Consider the following 20,698-nt stretch of genomic DNA (forward strand, 5'->3'; position numbering starts at 1 on the left):
GGAAACACTTAGTCTTAAAAACTGTTGGTGTATTGCTACTTTATAGTGGTCACCTTTGTATCTCTTGTTCATTAGATAGATTCATGTAAGTCAAATCAAAAAATGGAATCTGGTAACCAAAGGAATTTCATTGAAATATCCAAAACACCGCACCCTAAATAGGGGACCCTCTCCTCCCCCCTAGAAGACCTCCTAGCTAGACCCCTATTTCCACGAAGTGTATGTTGGACTATAAAAATATCTGCGTTACGAAGTTGAGCAGATATTTGTTTCTGTAAATTCGAATGGAATTTCATGTTTCTTAGTGAGTAATTGAGTGTTTGTCCTTCGGGTCTGTGAACGCATCTGCATAAGCTGTTAATTTTAATTCGTTTGTGTTATAGTGTGGAGAGTTTGGTCATTTGAGCGCCTTCTGCTCAAGCTCAAAGTCCGCCGATTCAGCGAGAAGCACTTCTCACCGGGGATGACTGGCTTTTGGTCAGTGTCGGATGATGATCATCATTTGCAGGTTGGTTATGACTTTCCTTGTTTTTTTTTCTCGGAAATTTTGACGAATTCAATATTTGGAACAACAGCTGAGGTGTGAAAGGCCGTTTCAATTCTGCCATGGGTTTTTGGAAAACCACCTTAAATGCGCCTGCGTTTGTTTTAGATGGTGTTCGGCGTGGGTTCAGACTTCCTTTTGCGGAGTATCCGTCCCCGTGTTTGTTGCCCAATAACAAATCGGCCTTAGCTCATGGCTGCATCGTTGAACAGAGCGTTCCTATATTCTGTGTTAACCCCTTAGCAGTAGCAGAGGGTAAAAAAGCTGCGCTTAGCAATTTATCCAAGACACGTTAACAATTATGTGGTCAAATTTAAGTTCAAGTATAAAGATCTTCCCTCTTTGTCTCAAGTCCCAGAGGAAGGCCACTGGTGTTTTACATGGGGCTTTAAATCGGGTTAGCATCATGTGGATATCTGTTCAGAGCATCAAGCGTTTCTCGGCTTTGCGTGGTCAATCGATGGCGTGCTCAAATATTTCACCTTTACAGTTTTGCCTTTCGGCCTTAGTAGCGCTAGTTATTGTTTCACCAAATTATAGCGCCTCTTATTGAAGCGCTGGTTTTCCATGGAGCATACTAGTTTTGTGTATCTTGACGACGGTTTTGGAAGTCAGTAGTGTTATCAATGACCCATTGCGTATGCCCAACGTTATAAATAAGTATTTCTCATCTGTAATAACTTAGCAACCAAACTGCTGCAAACTGCGCATCCTTATATGGATTATCTCTGTAACTCCAAATCACCTGACACCTCATTCTTCTTCAAACCTGTTACTCCACATGAAGTGAAGCTTGAAATTTTATCCATACCGAACAATAAGTCATCTGGCCTTTACTCTTGTTCTGCACAACTTCTTAAACGCTCTTGTGACATAATATTCTCTGTCCTTGCAAATTTTCTCAACAAGTCTGTCAGTCTGGGGGCATACCCTTCTAAACTGAAAATGTCCAAAGTTATACCCGTCTACAAAGCTGATGATAAAAAAGATGCCTGCAATTATAGACCGATTTCATTACTGTCAAACTTCAACAGGATTTTTGAGAAAATTATGTACAACAGAATGAAAGTTTTCATACAAAAAGACCAACTATTATCTTCATCCCAATACGGTTTCGCCAAGGATATTCAACTGAACATGCTATACTTGACATGGTGGAATCCATCCGTACCAATATGGATAAAAGACTTTTTTCTTGTGGGGTGTTCATCGACCTTAAGAAAGCTTTTGACACGGTGGACCACAAAATATTACTTGATAAACTTAATTATTACGGCCTTCGAGGAATTGACAATCAGTGGTTTTCCTCATATTTAACAAATCGTACTCAAACAACTGAGATTAACTCTTTTATTTCGGATAAAGAAGTAGTTAGCTGTGGTGTACCTCAAGGGTCTGTTTGAGGGCCGCTCCTCTTTTTGCCATGTTTGCTATATGTCAATGATATTCAATATTGCTCCAGGAAACTTAAATTTGTTCTTTTTGCAGATGATACTTATGTCCTTTACTCTCACGAAAATCTCAAGACATTGGAATTAATTGTAAATATTGAATTGAACAACCTATTCGATTGGCTAACCGTAAATAAACTTTTACTTAACAGAAAGCAATCAAACTTTGTTATTTTTCCGCCCAAAAAAGACTTAATTACCTGCTACAAGTTAATATTTTTGACAATGAAGAAAATAAGAATATTACCCTTGAACATAAGAATTGCATTAAATATCTTGGGTTATTGATTGATGAAAATCTAAGTTGGAAAAACCATATCTATACCCTTACAACAAAAATAAGTAAAACAGTCGGTCTAATTGCAAAGTTAAGACATATTGTTCCTAATCAAACTCTTCTTGATATTTAAAAGTCCCTCATTGCACCTTATATAACGTATGGATTAACTTCTTGGGGAACTGCATCTAAGACCTTGTTAAAGAACATTCCTGTCCTTCAAAAACATGTACTCCGTCTTATTCACTTTGCTCCAGTAAGGGAGCATGCATACCACTTTTCTTGAAAGCAAAGCTTCTACCGCTAGAATTCCAATGTTATAAAAAACTTCTAATTTAATGTACGACATCAATACTAGTCCAGCACCGATTAATATTTCGATTTTGTTTTCTAAAATTACCAGCGTTCACTCTTACGGCACACGTTCATCAACGTCTGAGCATTTTTATACTAAAAAATCTGCACTTAATGTTCAAAGTAAGGCCTTTTCACGTGTTGGCGTTAAAATCTGGAATGGGATACCAACTAGTCTCAAAAACTCATCCAAGAACTCTTTTAAAAATTCCATTAGAACAAGATTAATCGAAATTCTAGAAACTGAAAACTTCTATGTAGACATAGATACTCTAATTAATAAGATGAAAGATTAATTACTAACTGTAATTATGTTTAGTCTGTAGTTTTCCTCTTTACATATTATCCTAATACCTAGATGTTTGTAAGCACGAAGATTAATGTCTACATGTTGTAATCGTATGTGAATATTTATTGTATAAAATTGTGTAAAATTCAGTTATTTGTCAACTGTCTGGCTGGCCGCGATTAGCTCTTCGCTATTTTCAAGCCAGCCTAGTAATAACCATCTGATGTGAACAAATAAAACAAATAAAACTTAAACCTAAAACCTAAGTCAACCAGATATGCGTTCTGCTGTAGCGGCCGCAGTTATTCAAACGAAAAACTAGATTCCTATCTAATCCATTCTTGTCTAATCTATTGCTCATTTATCTATCTATCTATCTATCTATCTATCTATCTATCTATCTATCTATCTATCTATCTATCTATCTATATATCTATCTATCTAATCTATTTCTCTGCTGGTACAGTCTAGGAGGCCATCAAAAGGGACACTGTTTCTCTGCACGCACAGGCCACCAAATGTAACTAAACATCTCTGGGAACCGGAGTTTAACTCCATGCTGTTTAATGCCCCTCAGCGATGTGACAGCTTAGCGATCCTTGGTGATTTAAATTGTGATATCTCCCATCCGGACAAGGGATCCAGGGAGGGAAGAACCTTAGTGGACCTAATGAATGAATACAACATGACCAACTCAGGTTCAGGGAGCCTCATAGAGCGACTTCAACATCTAGTACTCTTATCGACGTGATCCTGACAAATAGACCTCGGTCTTTTTTAACGTCTGGCACTTTCGATTTGGGCGTAATTGACCATCACCTGGACTACGCTGTCAGTAGGTCACACCGTCCTAGGACTTTCCCTATAACCGGCGAAAGACGCACTGTTAAGAATTACGATCCCGAATGATTTTGCGATGACTTGCATTCGACTCCATTTGACATTCCATATACATTTGAGAACATTGACGACATCTACTGGGCTTGGAGTTACTTGTTATCTAGCGTTCTTGACAACCACTCACCAATTAAACGTAAAACAGCAAATCTTGAGCACGTGTCATTTATGACACCTGAGTTACTTGAGGCGCTTAGGAAACGCAACAAATTAAAGCGCCTTTACAACGAGTCTAAGCGCCGGCTAGATTGGGACAGATACAAGACCCAGCGAAACCTCACATCTTCATTGAGACGTAAGGCTGTATCCAACTATTTTCGTACCACCGCCTCAAACGCCACAGGCAACCCCATGAAATTTTGGCAAACGGTCAAGCCGTTCATGCACTAAATAAAAAACATCAGCCGGGATTCCATTCATCTTAAGGAGGGTGACAGTCTTGTTGTCAATAAACTGGAAGTAGCACAAATTTTTAATGCACACTTTTCATCCTTTTTGAAGGATAACGATAGTGATGGGCATTACAATGATAACTCCCGTTTTACCTGTCATCCAAGTATCTCGGCTATACAGACACGCTACTCTGCGAGAGAGGCTTTTCAGTTCCGCTCTGTAAGTCCATGCACCTGAGGTCGAAAATTTACTTAAGTCGCTTGATCCAAAAAAGGCTACGAGTTATGATAAGATATTGCCAAGAACATTGCGGAATGGTGCTGATGCTCTTGCCTATCCGCTATCTGCTCTTATCGACAAGATCATTGATCTCCAACTCTGTGCCGGCTGCTTGGAAGCTTGCCGAAACCTGCCCCATCTCGCAAAAGGAGAATCCTCATAATAAATCTAACTATCGGCTAGTGTCGATTCTAGTTACTCTGGATAAAACTTTTGAGTATTGCCTTGCACGCAAACTCTCTGATTATTTTAGATCGATATTGTCACCGTTCCTGTTTGCGAATAGATGGGGTTACAGCTGTGAGGCGGTACCTCTACGTTTGATTGAGGACTGGAGGAATGCTTTAGACAATAAATGTTTTGTTGGCACAGTTTCTATGGATCGGAGTAAAGCTTTTGATATGATCTCGCACGACCTCCTCCTTGCCAAGCTGGCTGCCTATGGTGTTTCTCCACCTAGCCTGGTCCTCGTACACAGTTACCTTAGACACAGATCCCAGCGCGTGAGGATAGAAGATGTTACTTCAGATGTTGTTGTTTTCTTTAAGGGTGTACCCCAGGGATCGGTTTAAGGGCCCCTCCTTTTTAATATTTTTCTTAACGATCTGTTCTCTTATATAAATCGTGCTAATTTGTCCAACTATGCTGATGATAACCAAATTGTTTTAGTGATCGCGATCCTGAGGTGGTAAAGTCCGTAATCGATGGCGATCTCGCTGTCGCAAGTCGTCGGTTTGATGATAACAAGCTAGTGCTCAATCCCGAGAAATGCAAGTGTACTATTCTTCCAAAAAGCTATCCTGGTGATCTTTCCTTTAGTATTAATGATGAGCAGGTTCCAATCGTAGACCATTTAGATCTTTTAGGTGTAACTATCGTTAACTCGCTAAATTTTAGCAAACACATTGCCAAGATTACTAACTAGAAAGTTGAAAAGTAGTTGGATGCTTTGACCAGACTTAAGAACATGCTATCAATTTCCTTGAAAATGTGCCTCTACAACTCATTCGTAACGTCTTACTTCACTTACAGTTCTGCTACTGTTCGGCTCAACTGTAATGAGTCATATAATCAGAAGCTGGAAAGGCTTAATGCGAGAGCGTTAAGGTGTGTCTACAACAAACGGGTGCCCCTTTATGGCAATGATGAGTGCGGTTTAAGTTTGTCTAATCGTCGACTACAGGACATTGCTATATTGATTTTTAAAGCTGTAAACGGCATGTTACCGGAATATAAGCGACTTGTCTGGCGTAGGAAATAATATAAAAAACTTAAGAGGCACCAACAAGCTCGTCGTCCCACGTAAGAATACTACAACCTTTGGCTTAAAATCTACACCTTTTATTGGTGCCAAAGTGTGGAATTCCTTACCGGATGAACTACGCTTAACGACAATTCTTAAGGAATTTAGGAATGCTGTAAGAGAGCTACATTTGCAATGTACAGTCTATTAAGATCTTTTCACTGTTATAATTCTTAAGAGTTAAGATTGTTTACTTACTTAAAGTAGTTAGGAAGTTAGACATTAGTCATTTTTCAATTTTTCGTTAGTTTATTTTACTGTTCTCGGCATATTAGCACGTACTGCCAGGGGCCTAATCAGCCTCATTAACCCGAGTTGAAACAAAATGAGTCCCCATGAGGAATCGAACCCCAGACCTTCGGATTCCACGCTCTGACGCGGAATCTGAGGTGTGAACCTCAGACCTTCATAATAGACCTCGCTCACCGTAGAGTCTCTGTGGCTCAGTGGTAGAGCATCGAAGCGCGGAACCCGAGGGTCTGAGGTTCAATTCCTCATGGGGACTCAGAATTTTTCTTTCTCCCACGCTCGTGACAAGACGAAAAACATCTTTCTTACGATTGTTTACTCACTTAAGGTAGTTAAAAAGTTTGTCATAAGTCATTTTTCAATTATTCGTTAGTTTCTTTCACTTTTCTGGGCATATTGAGGCAGTTGAAATAAAATTACGTACCTACTTACTTAATTCGCAGGTCCTTTTGTTAACGAAGAAAAGTCCCATTTGAAACCTATGCAGATAAGGGAGTGGCTGGGTTTTGTAATCAATACCAATACTATGACTTTTCAAATTCCAGAGAAGAAGGTGCTCAAGCTTAAAAATCTTCTGAACACCGCAATCACGGAAGAATTGTCTTCGTATCGCGAATTTGCTAGAATAGCGGGCTCCATAATTTCGCTTTCCTTAGCAGTGGGTCCTATTTCGCGTCTTTTACTAGAAAAATGTACCTCGCGATCGAGTCTCGATTAGGATGGGATCAAACCTTTTCGTTTCCCTGCGGCACTTTTGGAAGAGTTGAAATTCTGATAGTCGAACATCGGTTCATTTAATGGTTACTCTCTTCGACCTCCGCCTGACACGTCTACCGTCATATTCTCTGATGCAAGCGATGTCGCCTTTGGCGGGTTTTCAGCATCGTTAGACGGTTTAGCGGCCACCGGTATGTTCACGTTTGATGACCTCGGTCAAAACTCTTCTTTCCATGAGCTGAAAGCTATCTTCTATGTGTTATTGTCCTTCGCTGGCCAGCTTACGCACCAGAGGGTAAAAGTTTTCACTGATAATCAGAGAGCTTCCAGAATAGTGTCCATAGGTAGTTCTAAAGCTCGCCTCCAGTTGGTTACATTATCTTTAATTTATTTCAGTTTTGTTCTGCACGGGATATATCCCTCGAATCATAGTGGATTCCCAGATCGCTGAATGAGAAAGCTGATCAGCTCAGTAGGTTTTGCGATAAAGATGAATCCATCTGTTTTCCGGCTAGTGGCTGCCAAGTGGGGTCCCCACACAATCGACCGTTTTGCAACCTAGGACAATGATCCAAGATTTAACTCGAAGTTCGCTTCTCCTTGTTCCAGTGGAGTGAACGCCTTGGTGCAAGACTGGAGTGGTGAGAACAATTATATTGGATTTGTCCTCCAGTCAGGCTCGTGGTGGATTCCGTCCGTCATCTGATCATGACATCATATGTTAGTCGCACAACCCTGATCATTGCAGAATGGCCCTCGTCGTATTTTTGGCCTTTTTTACGCCAGGGATGTCAGTTTAAGCCTATTGTGGTAGAAGTTTTTGCCCTCCCGGCGATGAGCAACCTTTTGCTAGAAGGGCCAGGACAGAAGCAAATTCATAATCACATGCGTCAGTCTTTCGCGGCTGCCCAAAATTCAGAATGTTACAGCTTTACGTTTAGATTTTCAGCGAGTTTCTTTTCTATATCCGCGTAGCATAGCATACCTTAATTGGCGTGCATAATTTATTTTTTGCGTTTTTTGACACATGTGTTTGGGCCTCTTTGGTCCGTGTTTTTGGCCAGAGTTCGTCCATGCTTTTGGCCTGATTTGGCCTGTGTTTTTGGCCTGATTTTGCCGTATTTGTGGCTAGATTTGGCTCGTGATTATGGCCTGATTTTTCCCGTGATTTTGGCCCGATTTGGCCCCTACTTGTGGCCTGTTTGGCCCGTAATTTTGGGCTGATTTGGCCGAAGATCAAGTTGTTTGAGCGTTTGGGGAGATTTTTTCCCTTTTCGGTTTTATTATCAAACACTTATTCAAATTAAATGGTTTTGAGATGACTCCTTGTTTTTGTTTCAGACGTTCTTCTTTCCGGGACCAATCATTACGTCGTTTGGTTCCAGGCCTTCTACGTTTGCAGCTAGGATCGAAGGCTCCCTCCACTGTGTCTATGTATAAGTGTGGCTGGTTAAGATGGTGAAAGTGGGCTTCTTCGAAGAATGGTAAACCTGTAAATCTGGCCAAGCCTTTGTATATCGCCTTGTTTATCAATGAACTTACGAACATTTGTGTGGAAAAATTTATGGGTGTGTCACCCATTGAACTTACGCTCTATGGAGGGTCATACTATGGCCGGGATGGAATCTTGCCCCACTGGTCGTCCACTCGTGAAATCATCTGTCGAAGCAGCGAAAAGGAAGCTAGCTCGTCCAGTGCAGCCAAAAGAGCCTTTGTTCGCAGATAGAGTCCAAGCAATTGCTGATGCTTGAGGGTCCGGGACTGGGCTTATTTAAAGGCCTGGATCCGGGAATTTAAAATAAGAGGGGAGCGAGATGCGGGATTGCTATCATGAACGGGACTCGGGAATCGGCGTTTTTGAGGAGCGGGATTCGGGAAATAATCACTTAAACGAACCGAGAACCGGGATGTCCGTCGACGAGAATTTATGAAGAAATTGATCTTCTCAGCCCACGAAAAGCACCAGGCGAACAGGCTCTTTAGCATTCAGGAGGCGGTCGGGCTGTTCAGCGACACTCTTTGAGTCATTGTGTGGCAATAAAAATTATATCAGAAGCGAAGTTGCCAATTAACCAAAAATCCTCAATGGTCCAAAGGGTAACAAGGCATCTAAGACTGCTGCGTCAGTTGAAATGCTTAACGGCCTCGAAAACCCCCACGGTGTTAGATTACCCAAGAAACTTTGCAAATGCAGCAAAAGATGGCTTAAAGGGGACAACCCGTTGAGCGGTGTACTATTTTACAAATCCAAATTCTTGGTATCCTTTACTTGAGACGGGAAACAACGGTGGCAATAGCTGGAACTCCCCCTTTGTACCTCTATCAGAGAGAAATTTAGCCAGGCGAACCGGTCAGCCTCGAACGCTCTGACTTCGAGGAGCAGCAAGGAAACAGCAGAAAACAAGACGAATAGGAAGATGGAATATTATCGTACGATTCCCCGTGCGATGATGGTTACATGGTGACATTCCATCTTTGGAACGAGAGGCTGATTTTTACTTGGGAAGATGGAAATCAGCTTCGAAAGAAATGATTTGCTTCAACTGCAGTGTAACGGCTGCCACGCCTTTGCCACCGGACATTGATTCGCTTTAACTTTGATTCGTGTTAAACCGCAACAATGATGTTACTGTTTGTCCGTTAGGGACGTGATCTTTTAAGTTCCACCCGGAACTGCATTTTAGTTGGTTGTCTTGCTTTGGGCTAATATAATGATAAGACGTGTTTACCGGAAGAGCGTTTTTTTGCCCACCTTATCTTGAAGATCGTTTTGGTTAAACTCTTACAAGCGGGGCTGTCATGCAAGTGCCTTTGTTCCTTTTCTTTGTGCTTGTCTAAATATCTAGTATTTTGGTAGTTTCGCCTAGTTTTTACACAATTTTCCTTATCGCTCGTTTTCGCAACCTTGTAACACGTGGCTTACGTTGTTCACGCTTCGTTAGAACGCTACACGTTTTTCCCACTTGGCTATTAGTTTCTGTTAGAGTTCGTTTTCAAGCGGTTTTCCTTTATCCTTTTTTTTAAATTTAGCTCACCTTTTTCCTTACTACGTTAAATAAAACGATTTTGTGCGCAAAATATATCCTCGCTTCATAGTGTCTTCATTTGCGAAACTCGTAGTTGTCGTCGAAATGTTGCTTCGCTTCTGTCGTCGGCTACAAGCAGAATTGTGTTCAATTTAGTCTTCTTTATCTCCCTTGTTATGAAACTATGGGATTGCCGTCATCTTTTGTGTTTTATGCACTTATTGACATTGTTCTTCGTTTCTTTGATACCGACCTGTCTGTATTAATTCGTTTGTCTGTGATCGAAGTTTAACGGAAGGAAGTCGTTACCGTGACTAGCGTACGTTATTCGGGCAAAACTTTGAAAACTTCTAAAATAAACGATATCATTACCCTTGTTCGTCGTATGGTTGAGGCTAAGTCTCGCGAATATTTCCACTCTAGCAAATAAGTTTCCGTAACTACGCTAAGAGATAATTTTACAAAGCACATAGAACCTTTCGTGGACGATGTTTCCACGTTCGGTATGCATAGTATTAACTCTGGTGCCGCCTCCAACCCCGCTTACGGACGTATTCCAGGTGACCTATTGGATATACACGCGGGGTGGAAGTGTCCTTCTTTAAAGAGTAGATGTATTAAGCACACAGAACACAGACAATCTACAAGGATAACTAAATGAATAATTAATCACATCACTAATTGATAAAAATACTATGTAAAAACTATCTATTAAGATAACTAAATGATAACTATATACAATGATTATCATCTAACCTAGTTCATGTCACAAGTCAGGTCTTTGATTAAACGTCTCTTAAAAGCTTTAGTATTTGTTATTTCCTTTAGGTCTTTGCTTAAGCTATTCCATATTTTCACGCCACGATAATAAAAGGCGCGTTGACCAGCAGTGATTCTACAATGTGGAATATTGAGGCTGTTTCTATATCTTGTCTGCCTGTTGTGAACAGTAGCTCGAGTTGAAAATTTGTCCGAGAAGTAGCTAGTTGACAGTCCTTGAAGACATTTATGCATCATAACTGCATCATTGACCATAAGTCTTTGTTTGACATTTAGCCATCGAAGTGATCTCAGACCTGCAGAGATATAGTCATATTTGCGGAGCCCTAAGATAATCCTGGCTGCAAAATTTTGAACAAGCTGTAGCTTATGGATGTTTATCGCCGAAGTGTTGCTCCAAACTGAGGAGCAATAAAAAAGCCTGCTGAAAGCAAAACTATTAATAATCAACGAAAACGTTTCCTTATCAAATAAATGCTTAATTCTATTGATCTGGATCAGTTTGTTCATACAACTAGCAACCGTTGTACATATGTGTTCATTATAGGAGAGGTACTGATCTAGAAACACTCCAAGATCCTTTGCTACAGGTGTTGGTAATATTGGTTTAGCACAAAGTGCTTTTATAAAGTCAAGTAATCGTTGTAGCAATTACAGCACGCCTACCACAAGAAGTTTGGTTTTATCTGGATTCATAAGCAGTGAATTGTGACAGCACCACCGACAAATTTCTCTTAAATCGGAGTTAACTGCGGAGACTGCGTCACATAACTCATTAGTTTTAAATTTCAAGTAAAGTTGAGTCATCAACATAACAAGCAGTTTGACAGAGTTTAGGCACAGTTAATAAATCATTTACGTAAACAGGGAACAGGAAGGGGCCAAGAATGGACCCCTGTGGAACGCCATAATCAACTAGAAGAGACTGCGAGACTACATTCCCGATACGAACGTGCTTCCTCTGAGGCAGCTTTTGAACCATGCTAATGCTGATGGTGACACACCAAGGCCGCAAAGTTTCAGCAGCAACATCGTTCACGTCCCTTGCAAAATAAGACATGAATATTCTTGTTATTTCTAAAAAATTTCAAGAAATTTCTAGAATTTGCCAGTTTTCTCTCCGGAAAATTCTAGACCATTCTAGAATGTTAATGAAACATGCTAATCAAGGTAGAATCTGCCAGAATTTGCCAGCTTATTCCAGAAATCACAAAATAGGATAAAATCAGGTTTTTTCCAGCTTATTACAAAATGTAGATTTCTAGAGTTTTCTAGAAAATTCTTTCATGCTCCTTAAAGAAGCGGTGATATAGATAATGTATGAATTTCCAGCTTTTTCTAGCATTTTCTAGATTTTAAATTTTTTTCAGCATTTAGTCCAGCTTTTTCAGGTGTTTATTTCATGATGATTCACTCTGACTAATGACTATAATAACTTTTACTTGCAACTAATTTATTAGATGTATCAAACAAGACCAAGCCTGTAATCTACCATGAATCTTAACAGGCTTTTTGTTTGTAGCATCCACATGCTCAACAAAAACAAGAATAGTGCCTTTTTTTTGCCAGCAATACCCTGAACAAATTTATTTGAAATTCTATACAGTAAAAATGAATTATCCAAAATATATGTAACATAAAGTCTTTTCTTTGTTGCTATGCCTGTCCTGAACTGAAAAAACATTGTCTCTTTTGATTAAAAAAAAACATGGACAATAAAATGTTTCCTAGAGCTCTCTCTGTTCTTGTCCTCTGCATTTGGCCTTGTTTTCTCTATTTGCTCTGGCCTTGTTTTCTTTATTTGCTCTGGTCTTGTTTTCTTTATTTGCTCTGGCCTTGTTTTCTTTATTTACTCTGGCCTTGTTTTCTTTATTTGCTCTGGCCTTGTTTTCTTTATTTACTCTGGCCTTGTTTTCTTTATTTGCTCTGGCCTTGTTTTCTTTATTTGCTCTGGTCTTGTTTTCTTTATTTGCTCTGACCTTGTTTTCTTTATTTGCTCTGGCCTTGTTTTCTTTATTTGCTCTGGCCTTCTTTAGAACCAGGCCAAGTTTCTTTCTCACAGATGACCTTGTAGCTGCAGTGAATCCTTTCCTTAGCACAATACCTGTAAAAAGGAAAAAGTAAATGTAAGCAGTTTAAGTAAAAAGCATGTTACATTTGAAACTGTATAGTGAAAAACATAAATTATACAGGGGAACTCTTCCTGAAAGAACTTGAATTATTTTTAATCATATGTTCATTACTGAATTTTTAATTGCTGAATTTAAACCAGTAAATAGATGCAGTCAGCTTACATGTGTGCATCCTTGTTGCCACCCAATTCATATTATGTGGTGATTCATTCAGGAGACTGCAATTGTCCTGTTTGTAGATACTCCCTTGCATTCCATTCCACGCGCCAAATGGCACAATCTATGAACTGCACCCTCCCAAATGAATCTTCAGGTAATTTTAATTGAGTGGAAAAAAGGCTGTAAACACATACATGTAAGCTGGTTTGCCTATGTTATTTGAAGTGCAAATGTAGTTGGAAATGTTGACCATTTGACAGCATGTCGTATGACAGTATGTATGTGCAGTATTTTGACATATGACCATAATGATGAGAACTTTTCTTTCAGCTTCCATCAATGTCTAATGCATATATTTTTTAAACAAAATCTAAGGAAATGCAGCCAAGACCTGTGACACAAAACCAAAAACAGTGAGCACATATAGGTGTATATAAATAATTAAAGAAATACACCTTTAAAAATTAACTCACTTTCTAAAAGGCTCCACCTTGATGGACTCAGGCCTGGTCTTGCTTCATAATCTTTATTGCACTGAAAGCCAGCGACTGATGAATTCTGCAGTTCCTCACTTGAGAACAGCTGCCTTGCTAGTGCCTCCACATCTGACTTTGCATCGGTAGCATCCTCTATTAACTTAACCAATGTCTCCTGACTATAGTTTTGACATGAAAAAGATATTAACGAGGGAGCATAGACATAAAGCTAAGAATGAAAAGAACCGTCAAAATCGAAAACCTGTTTGAAGTCAAAATTCTTGAGATTTATGTTTTAACGAGCAGTGATGTGAAGATAAAACCAAGGAATTCGAAAGAAAACGGGTTTACCAAGCATTTGTAGCACTTCAAAACGAAAATCAATGTAATTGAGAAAAATACTGGGTGTATAAACTCACTAAATACTGCAAGAACATGTCCCTGAAACAACTGAACATGGGTCTCTTTGTCGCTGGATCTGTTCCTAGCAGTGAACATTTATCTCCTTCTCTCACATTGAAGGGATCACGAACGATGATCTTCGAGGAACTCTGCGCCTCCACTCCCCAGTCAACAACAACGTACCTGTGCTTCGGCATTTTCGGAAATCAAAACTAAACAGAACTCAGCTGAACAGGACGAAACTGAAAGTTAAAACGGACGCCAAGGACGATCACGGTAAAACACGTGGAGATATGAATGTCACACCGCGAACAGACGCTTCCAAATTCAAATCTGGTGGGACTTTTGCTTTGATCGTATTGAAAAGCTGTGGTCACTTCAAAGTCGGCGAGAAATATCACAATCTGGCATGGGTCGAAAATAAATACGTGTGAAATTCTTCAGGGGCAAGGTTTGCCAGATGGTTATTCTTCTTGTTCGCTTCGCGCCCATTCTGTCCAAGCATCACTCTTTCTTGCAAAGTTAATAAAAAAAAAATCCGTAACAAAGTCCTCCGCTACAAAGTAAAGGATGCTCTGGACACACTTCGCATTTTTTGTGAAGCAAGCAGCCGTTGCAACCACAACTGCCGATCTGTCATGTTTGTTTACCAAATGCCGACGAATTTCACCGCTGACCAGTTGATCGCTGTAACGACGGCTCTTATGTACGCGATCGCTGTGGACTGTATCCTTGCGGGAAATCATTCACCTTTCTGGCAACCCAAACAATTGGTGTGTTGCTGGGGCTCCGAATTGCTGTGGTCATTGTCGATAAAGTTGTTTGTAGTGAACAAAAAAGTGAGTAATTTACTTATTTATCATTGTACTTGTAGTGTTAAGTATCTCTCTGCAAAGTTGGCTCTTCATAATGTGAGGCCTGACAAAAGCAACCATTCTCAAGGTGTCAATGGTAGTCACAATGTGAATCTCAATTGTTCATTCTTAGGAAGAATTTGGACTCAACGCAAACAGGAAGATAACAGAAACAATCTATTCTAGCTGTGTCTTGTATTTTCATTAGTGTAAATGCCCTTATGCAAATTTCTTGTTCAAAACTCTGCGGTGAACAGCTTTTGTCGGAGTTCTTAATTGATTAAGAGAAACTTGTTTAAAAAAACTGATTAGATGAATGTATAATCAGACAAATCTGCTAATAAATATTGAATAGTGGCTTTGTATTATGAAAAAAAATCAGCATGTTGAGAATCCATTTTTCAATGACAGGTGACTTATAACTGTACATCAAGTGTACCTGCCCAAAACTGATTAATCTAATTACTCAGGGTTTCCAGAAACATTATTGTAAATATCAAATCACTGATCACGGCTACTAACAAAAAAGAAAAGATCCCACTGATCTTGAAAAGGTAGATCTACAATTAAAAAAAAAAAAAAAGGGCCAATGATAGTTAAGTTTTACTATTTTGAATCTATTATGTATGGCAAGCTGTAAGGTAAAGTACATCTTTTCATTTTCTTATTCAAGACTTTAAAATAAAATGAAACTGACTAAGCTGACAATTTCTCTCAGTTTTGCTAAATGTAAATTAGTTGTTAACTATTTCTAGATTATTCCAGTTTCCTGCAAGACATATAGACTGGAAAAAGCTATCAATTTCTGGCAGCAGCTAATGTATGTGTTAAATTCCAGCTATTTCCAGCTTTTGAAAAAACTTAAAACTTGGAAAATGTTTTCTTGAAAGAAGCTAGAATAGGATTCTGGAATAAAGCTGTCATATTCTTGAAATTTCTAGAAACTTCCAGAAATTATCAGAAAGCTGGACATCATTCTTATAGCTACTTAGTTGTAGTCTTCTTATACAGTGTATGTTAAATGTAGTATAGTCTAATGGTGGGAGATGCGAGTTATGCTTGGCCTGTCTCAGATTTTCTGCCCTATTTTCTTTTAGAGCTTTTTGAGGACAGGTTTTTCTGGCCACTCTGGCATGCTTGCAAATTATTTTTTCAATCCTTTACTTCAATTTGGTAATGCTTGTTTTAACAGGAGTTTGGGTGTTCATGTCTTCAAAGTTTGCTCATTGACTCCTGATGCCTAGGAACCAGAGCAAGTCAAGATAACATGAGATGCATACCTTTATTATTTGTAAGCACTATGTTTTGAGTTCGCAACTGTTGTACTGGACAATGCTCTGGCATAATTTTAAATGGGCTTGCATCTTAAAGTGATCAAGGCATAGTCTCTGACTTGGTGATGGAATATTTTTAATTTTAGAGAAAAGGTACAGGTAAAATAGAACTAAATGAATGTTATGTAGTAATTTTAGGTTTTGTTTTTAATTTAATGACAGAATCGGGAAATGAATTAGTCAACAGAATTCTTGAAGCAAAAGTCAACTCGCATACAAATAAACCAACTCCTCAAAGTAGCAGGTACTGTTTGTTGTTTTAAATATTAATTCCTAAATTTTTTTAGTTTATAACATTTTTTGAAAAATAATTATCACATGATTTTTGTTGAAGGGGTGAAAGAGAGACTTGGATGAAGTTAAAATATGTACAACACAAGTTTGTTTCCTTGGAAACCTTTCTAAAAAACTGTCAAACTTTGGACAAAGGGATCATTAGAGATCTTGCAAGAATGAAAGTTCACCATGAGGGAAGGCGCACACATTTGGCCTTTGAGAGAACAGACTCCAAAAAAAGCAAATGTTTCTAAAGGAAACTTGCCATGAAGTCAAAGTAAAAGATGGACAACTGAAAGAGTGCCCCTGTTGAAATACTCTCTGTGGATGTGACAAGTGAAGACTCTGAAAAGTTAGAACATGTTGCTTCAAATTTTCTTAGTGATGAGATTGCTAGCAGTGACTCACATGATGAGGACAGGCCAAGAACTAGTGCACCATCAACATCATGTCAAGACATTGAGAGGCGACGGGCAGCCTCCATCGGAGCAGCTATGTCTTCTTACAAGGGTAGAGATAGGGGAGGTTCATTTGATTCAACCAGAAGTGAAGATGGTCTGACTTGCAAGGCAACCATTTGTGAAAGAGCACAGAATAATGGCCATGGTGACCTGGAGAAAAGACTAAAGGAGGACAAAGAGAAAGCGATTGCTGTGTTGAAAAGAGTTCATCCCAGTAGGATATGTATCTTTAATTACCAAATAAAGAGGTATGCACTATCTATTTATTTATTTGTCCATTATATGCTGTTTTGTAATGTCCTGAGAGTTATTAAGTTGATACTTAGTGGTGGTTATTCACCCTTTACACTAAAACATCAGCATGCATATTCTCCATACTGTTCTCTATACATTTAGTGACATGATGACAAGGAGAATTTGTTTAACAATTCAGTGGCTCTTTAGTTGGTGATCATGTCCTTTATTCTTGTGATGTTAATGTGTGATTCATGGGTGATACTGTAAGAAAAAAGTAGATGCTGGTCACTCTCAGGGGTCAACAGTTTAATGGTACATGACATTGCTTGTGGCTTGTTTTAATTGTGGGTTTTTGTTGCAGTTACTTTTCAAAGCAGCAGAATGGAAGAGTCTTCCTCTTATGGCTGCATCACTTGCAGAAGGTAGACAAGAACATGCTGGACTTCTTGTTTATTTAATGGCTGCACATACATTTCTGGAAAGTGATACTTACAGTAATCACACAAACTGTGTGTAACTTTCCACTTTCCTCAAATATGTACAAGTCATGAAAGTGTTTATGGAAAATTTTCAGGTTCCAAAGTGGACTGGGTAAATGAGGAAGATGAATGAAAAACAGCACTTCACCAGTCTGTCTTAGGGGTAGGTTTGACTCTTTCTATTGACTGTAGTCTACTATGCTGAGTACTTGCAATTCCTTCATGGAAGGGTCATCAATTGTAATGAAATTATTATTTTTCTTCCTCAAGGGATCATTATCAGCTTGTGAATTCCTTTTACAAAATGGAGCCAAAATAAACCAGAAAGACAAGAGGGGAAGAGGTGCACTTCATCATGCAGCACTTCTTGGGCAGACAGGGTGAGTTGATCAAAAATAACATTCTATTAAAACCATTTTCTCTCTTACCTTCAATGTTCTCTGCAGTCATTGTGAGTGTATTGAGAACCTTGCTTGTGTCTGTAATGCAAAGCATTCTACTTCTTTTTCTTTCTTGCTTCAAGTTGTTATTATCAGTATATGAATATTGGTAAGGTTAAGACTTACAACCACATGTTTCAGTAAAAATTCCATAATTGTGTGTTCTTAAACTTTAACTTTAAAGTTAACTTATTTCTATTACCTTTCATGAGGGCTTTTATAAACCATGCAAAGTGACTTTCCCATTATTCATATTGTTAGGGTTTTTCTGGTTTTCAAAATGGTAGCCAACTTACAGATCAAAAGTCGTTTTATGTGACTTCTCTCACCTAGAAGATTGGAAAACACAATCATTTGTGGCCTGTGGCTATTTTTTTAGAACCATTTTTGTTCTGACCTTCACTATTTCCCGCAGTCTTTGTGAGTCTATTAAGAACCTTGCTTGTTTCTGTAAGGCAAAGCATTTTATTTCTTTTTCTTTCTTGCTTCAAGTTGTTATTATCAATGTATGAATATTAGTAAGTTTAAGACTTACAACCACGTGTTCCAGTAAAAGTTCCATAATTGTGTGTACTTAAACCTAGTTCCTGTAGCTCTTAGCAACCAGTTCTTTCCTTAGCATAGTGTCTATCTCTAGAACACAATACAGTACTGTGGCCAGGGCTTAAAACAGTTCACCCAGCTGTGGCATCATCTGTCATCACTTATATTAATACTGCTCCTATATTTTCAGTCCTATCCTCTTGTTCCTGAAGCGAGGAGGTAACCAGCATGATGTTGATGAGAATGGAGAGGTGAGTGTGAACATAATGTGGTGATGCATGAAAAAAGCCCTTGGTGACAACCTCCCCTGAACTGCTAGACTTTCCTTCCAAATTAATCTGTATTCCCTTGGAAAACAGAGGATGCAGTAGATGTTGCATGAAAGGTCACAAGTGGCTTTAAAAACAGTGCTCATGAAAGTTTCTTTGATCAATTTCTTTGATAAATTTCAGGACCCTCTTACAATTGCACTAAAACAAGCAAATGCAGATATTGTTACTCTGTAAGTATACAAATGCAATTTATAACAGTAGATGTTGTCTGATTATGATGCTGTTCCTAGGAACTGGTTTTTTTTATTTATCCTTCAAGAGGTGAATGAAAGAATCCCAAAAAATTGGAATTGGAATTCACACAGCAGTCTTTAGTCATTGTCTTCTTTTGGTAAAGAATCATTGTTAGGAATTGTAAATTTTATATCTTTTTTGGATGTCAGGTTATTTTGGTATCTATTATGGTAAACATATAGCTACTTTTGGTCCATTTCTAACTTGTCAACATTTACTAGACAGTGAAAAATTAAATTGTGTTATAGGTTGAGACTGGCAAGACTGAATGAAGAAATGAGAGAAGATAATGAGATTGCCCAGGGTAAGATCTTTTAAAGAGTACTCCATCTATTTCTTTCTGATTTTTTTCTTTGTTGTTGTTTTTGTTTTAATTATCAGTGAATTTAAGGAGTGGCAAGCAATGCAATCCAACCACGGCATTGTTCATCATGTTTGTCTACAACAAAAGTCCACTATCCCTGGATATTTCTGGGCAAGCAGTATGATAAAAAATATTATGATACCATAAATCAAATGCACTCTACTTATCCATGATTACAATTAGTTGCAGAGGGAAATTACTCATCAATCACTCAAAGGGGTGTAAAGGTTAACCCTTTACACCCCAACATCATTATGCATATTCTCCATACTGTTCTCTATACATTTCCAAGGTCTAACAAGGAGAATTTGTAAAACCATGAAGAACTTCGTTAGTTGCTGATCATTTCCTTCATTCTCGTGACTTGAACATTTGATTTAAGGGATAGATTGTAAAGAGAAATCAGAACCTTGTCACTCTTATGGATTAAAGGACTAACTGCTGTCATTTTTTTGTTTCAGGTGATGTTACATTCAATGATGTATTCAGAGATTTTCTAATATGGCATCCAGAGATCCTGACAGGCTTAAACGCAATTTTGATGCAAGTGGACCAAGTAGACAGACACAACTGTGATAACAAAATCAATTTGTTCCACCTTCAATTGAAAACAAATATTTGAGGTCACTTCACATCAAAATGTTTCATTGCTCAAAAATAAGCACACAAATTCTCATTTCACTGAAGAAACCAATTTGAATATTCACTCTAGATTTAATCTTACCACAAACACAAAAGGAGTACAATTATATATCCAATTTATGTTTAGTTTTGTAGTAATTTGCACTAATCAGGAATTAATGTTTCACACTGACAATATTACTACCTGTCATGTAATGAAAGAAAACTGAACAGTACAAATTAGCATATTTTTTATTCATTAGGAATGTAAAATTTTCCCCATGATAATAACAGCATCGTTTAGAGGAGAGAATGGAAGCTCGCACTGAAAAATTTGAGGAAAGAAAACATATTAGTAAATCATTCATTTAAAAAAAAGGAATGAAATTTGTAAATAAAATTTCCCTCATGACAACTGAATGGAAGGAAGGACATCAATGTTTAATGAAGAGTTGACTGTATGAATACTATGGTCAATGCTCAGTTATGAAAAATTGTACAGACTAACTAGTATTGAATCATTATTTAGTTGATTTTGACCAGATTTAGTGGTTTCCTCCATAAGATTGATGTTGATTTAAAAATAAAAAACAAACTGATCTCTGCCTTTTTGTTTGAAGTCCCATCAGCTAATTTTTGTTTACCTTTTTACACCCTAACATCAGTATACATATTCTCCAAACTTTTTGCCATACATTTTCTGAGGGGCTGGTAAGGAGAATTAGTTTAACAAACAAGAGCTGCTTTATTTGGTGATAATTCTCTGTATTCTTGTGACCTCAATGTTTGATTCAG

General features: G+C 38.4%; 2 protein-coding genes and 1 pseudogene across 9 annotated transcripts in view; 2 read left to right on the forward strand and 1 right to left on the reverse strand.

Moving 5' to 3' along the window:
- The window catches only part of LOC149041080 (uncharacterized), a 321,438-nt gene that overhangs the window by 5,762 nt on the left and 294,978 nt on the right, over positions 1–20,698 (forward strand). Inside the window, exons 3-4 of one of the 5 annotated variants that reach the window (XM_089214380.1) lie at positions 384–508; positions 2,033–3,176. In XM_089214380.1, the coding sequence (XP_089070506.1) occupies positions 384–508; positions 2,033–2,083 (176 nt within the window). In that variant the 3' untranslated portion in view covers positions 2,084–3,176. Of the gene's footprint in view, positions 1–383; positions 509–2,032; positions 3,177–4,737; positions 6,473–7,149; positions 7,395–8,094; positions 10,155–20,698 lie in introns of those variants that run through there. The other 4 variants (XM_089214378.1, XM_089214381.1, XM_089214382.1 and 1 more) reach the window with 4 other exon arrangements.
- LOC149041081 (uncharacterized) lies at positions 12,116–13,460 on the reverse strand. 3 transcript variants are annotated; one of them, XM_089214375.1, is made up of 3 exons: positions 12,854–13,061; positions 12,539–12,663; positions 12,116–12,490 (listed from the first exon to the last, which is right to left on the reverse strand). In XM_089214375.1, the coding sequence occupies exons 1-3, from the start codon at positions 12,942–12,944 to the stop codon at positions 12,287–12,289; spliced, it is 420 nt and encodes a 139-aa protein (XP_089070501.1). In that variant the 5' UTR covers positions 12,945–13,061; the 3' UTR covers positions 12,116–12,286. The 3 variants fall into 3 exon arrangements, 2 of the variants coding, with proteins under 2 accessions (XP_089070501.1, XP_089070500.1); XM_089214374.1 differs by having other exon boundaries at positions 12,116–12,663; positions 12,854–13,034; XR_016189105.1 differs by lacking the exons at positions 12,116–12,490; positions 12,854–13,061 and adding an exon at positions 13,324–13,460 and having other exon boundaries at positions 12,535–12,663.
- LOC149041082 (arf-GAP with coiled-coil, ANK repeat and PH domain-containing protein 3-like) lies at positions 14,022–20,508 on the forward strand (annotated as a pseudogene). Its single transcript, XR_016189187.1, has 11 exons — positions 14,022–14,064; positions 14,409–14,567; positions 16,079–16,160; positions 16,251–16,871; positions 17,251–17,312; positions 17,465–17,532; positions 17,640–17,749; positions 18,543–18,603; positions 18,805–18,854; positions 19,167–19,222; positions 19,744–20,508. The product of XR_016189187.1 is annotated as an arf-GAP with coiled-coil, ANK repeat and PH domain-containing protein 3-like (transcript).

Source organism: Pocillopora damicornis, chromosome 8, assembly GCF_964200805.1.
Source record: "Pocillopora damicornis chromosome 8, jaPocDami1.2, whole genome shotgun sequence".
NCBI classification, from domain to species: Eukaryota; Metazoa; Cnidaria; class Anthozoa; order Scleractinia; family Pocilloporidae; genus Pocillopora; species Pocillopora damicornis.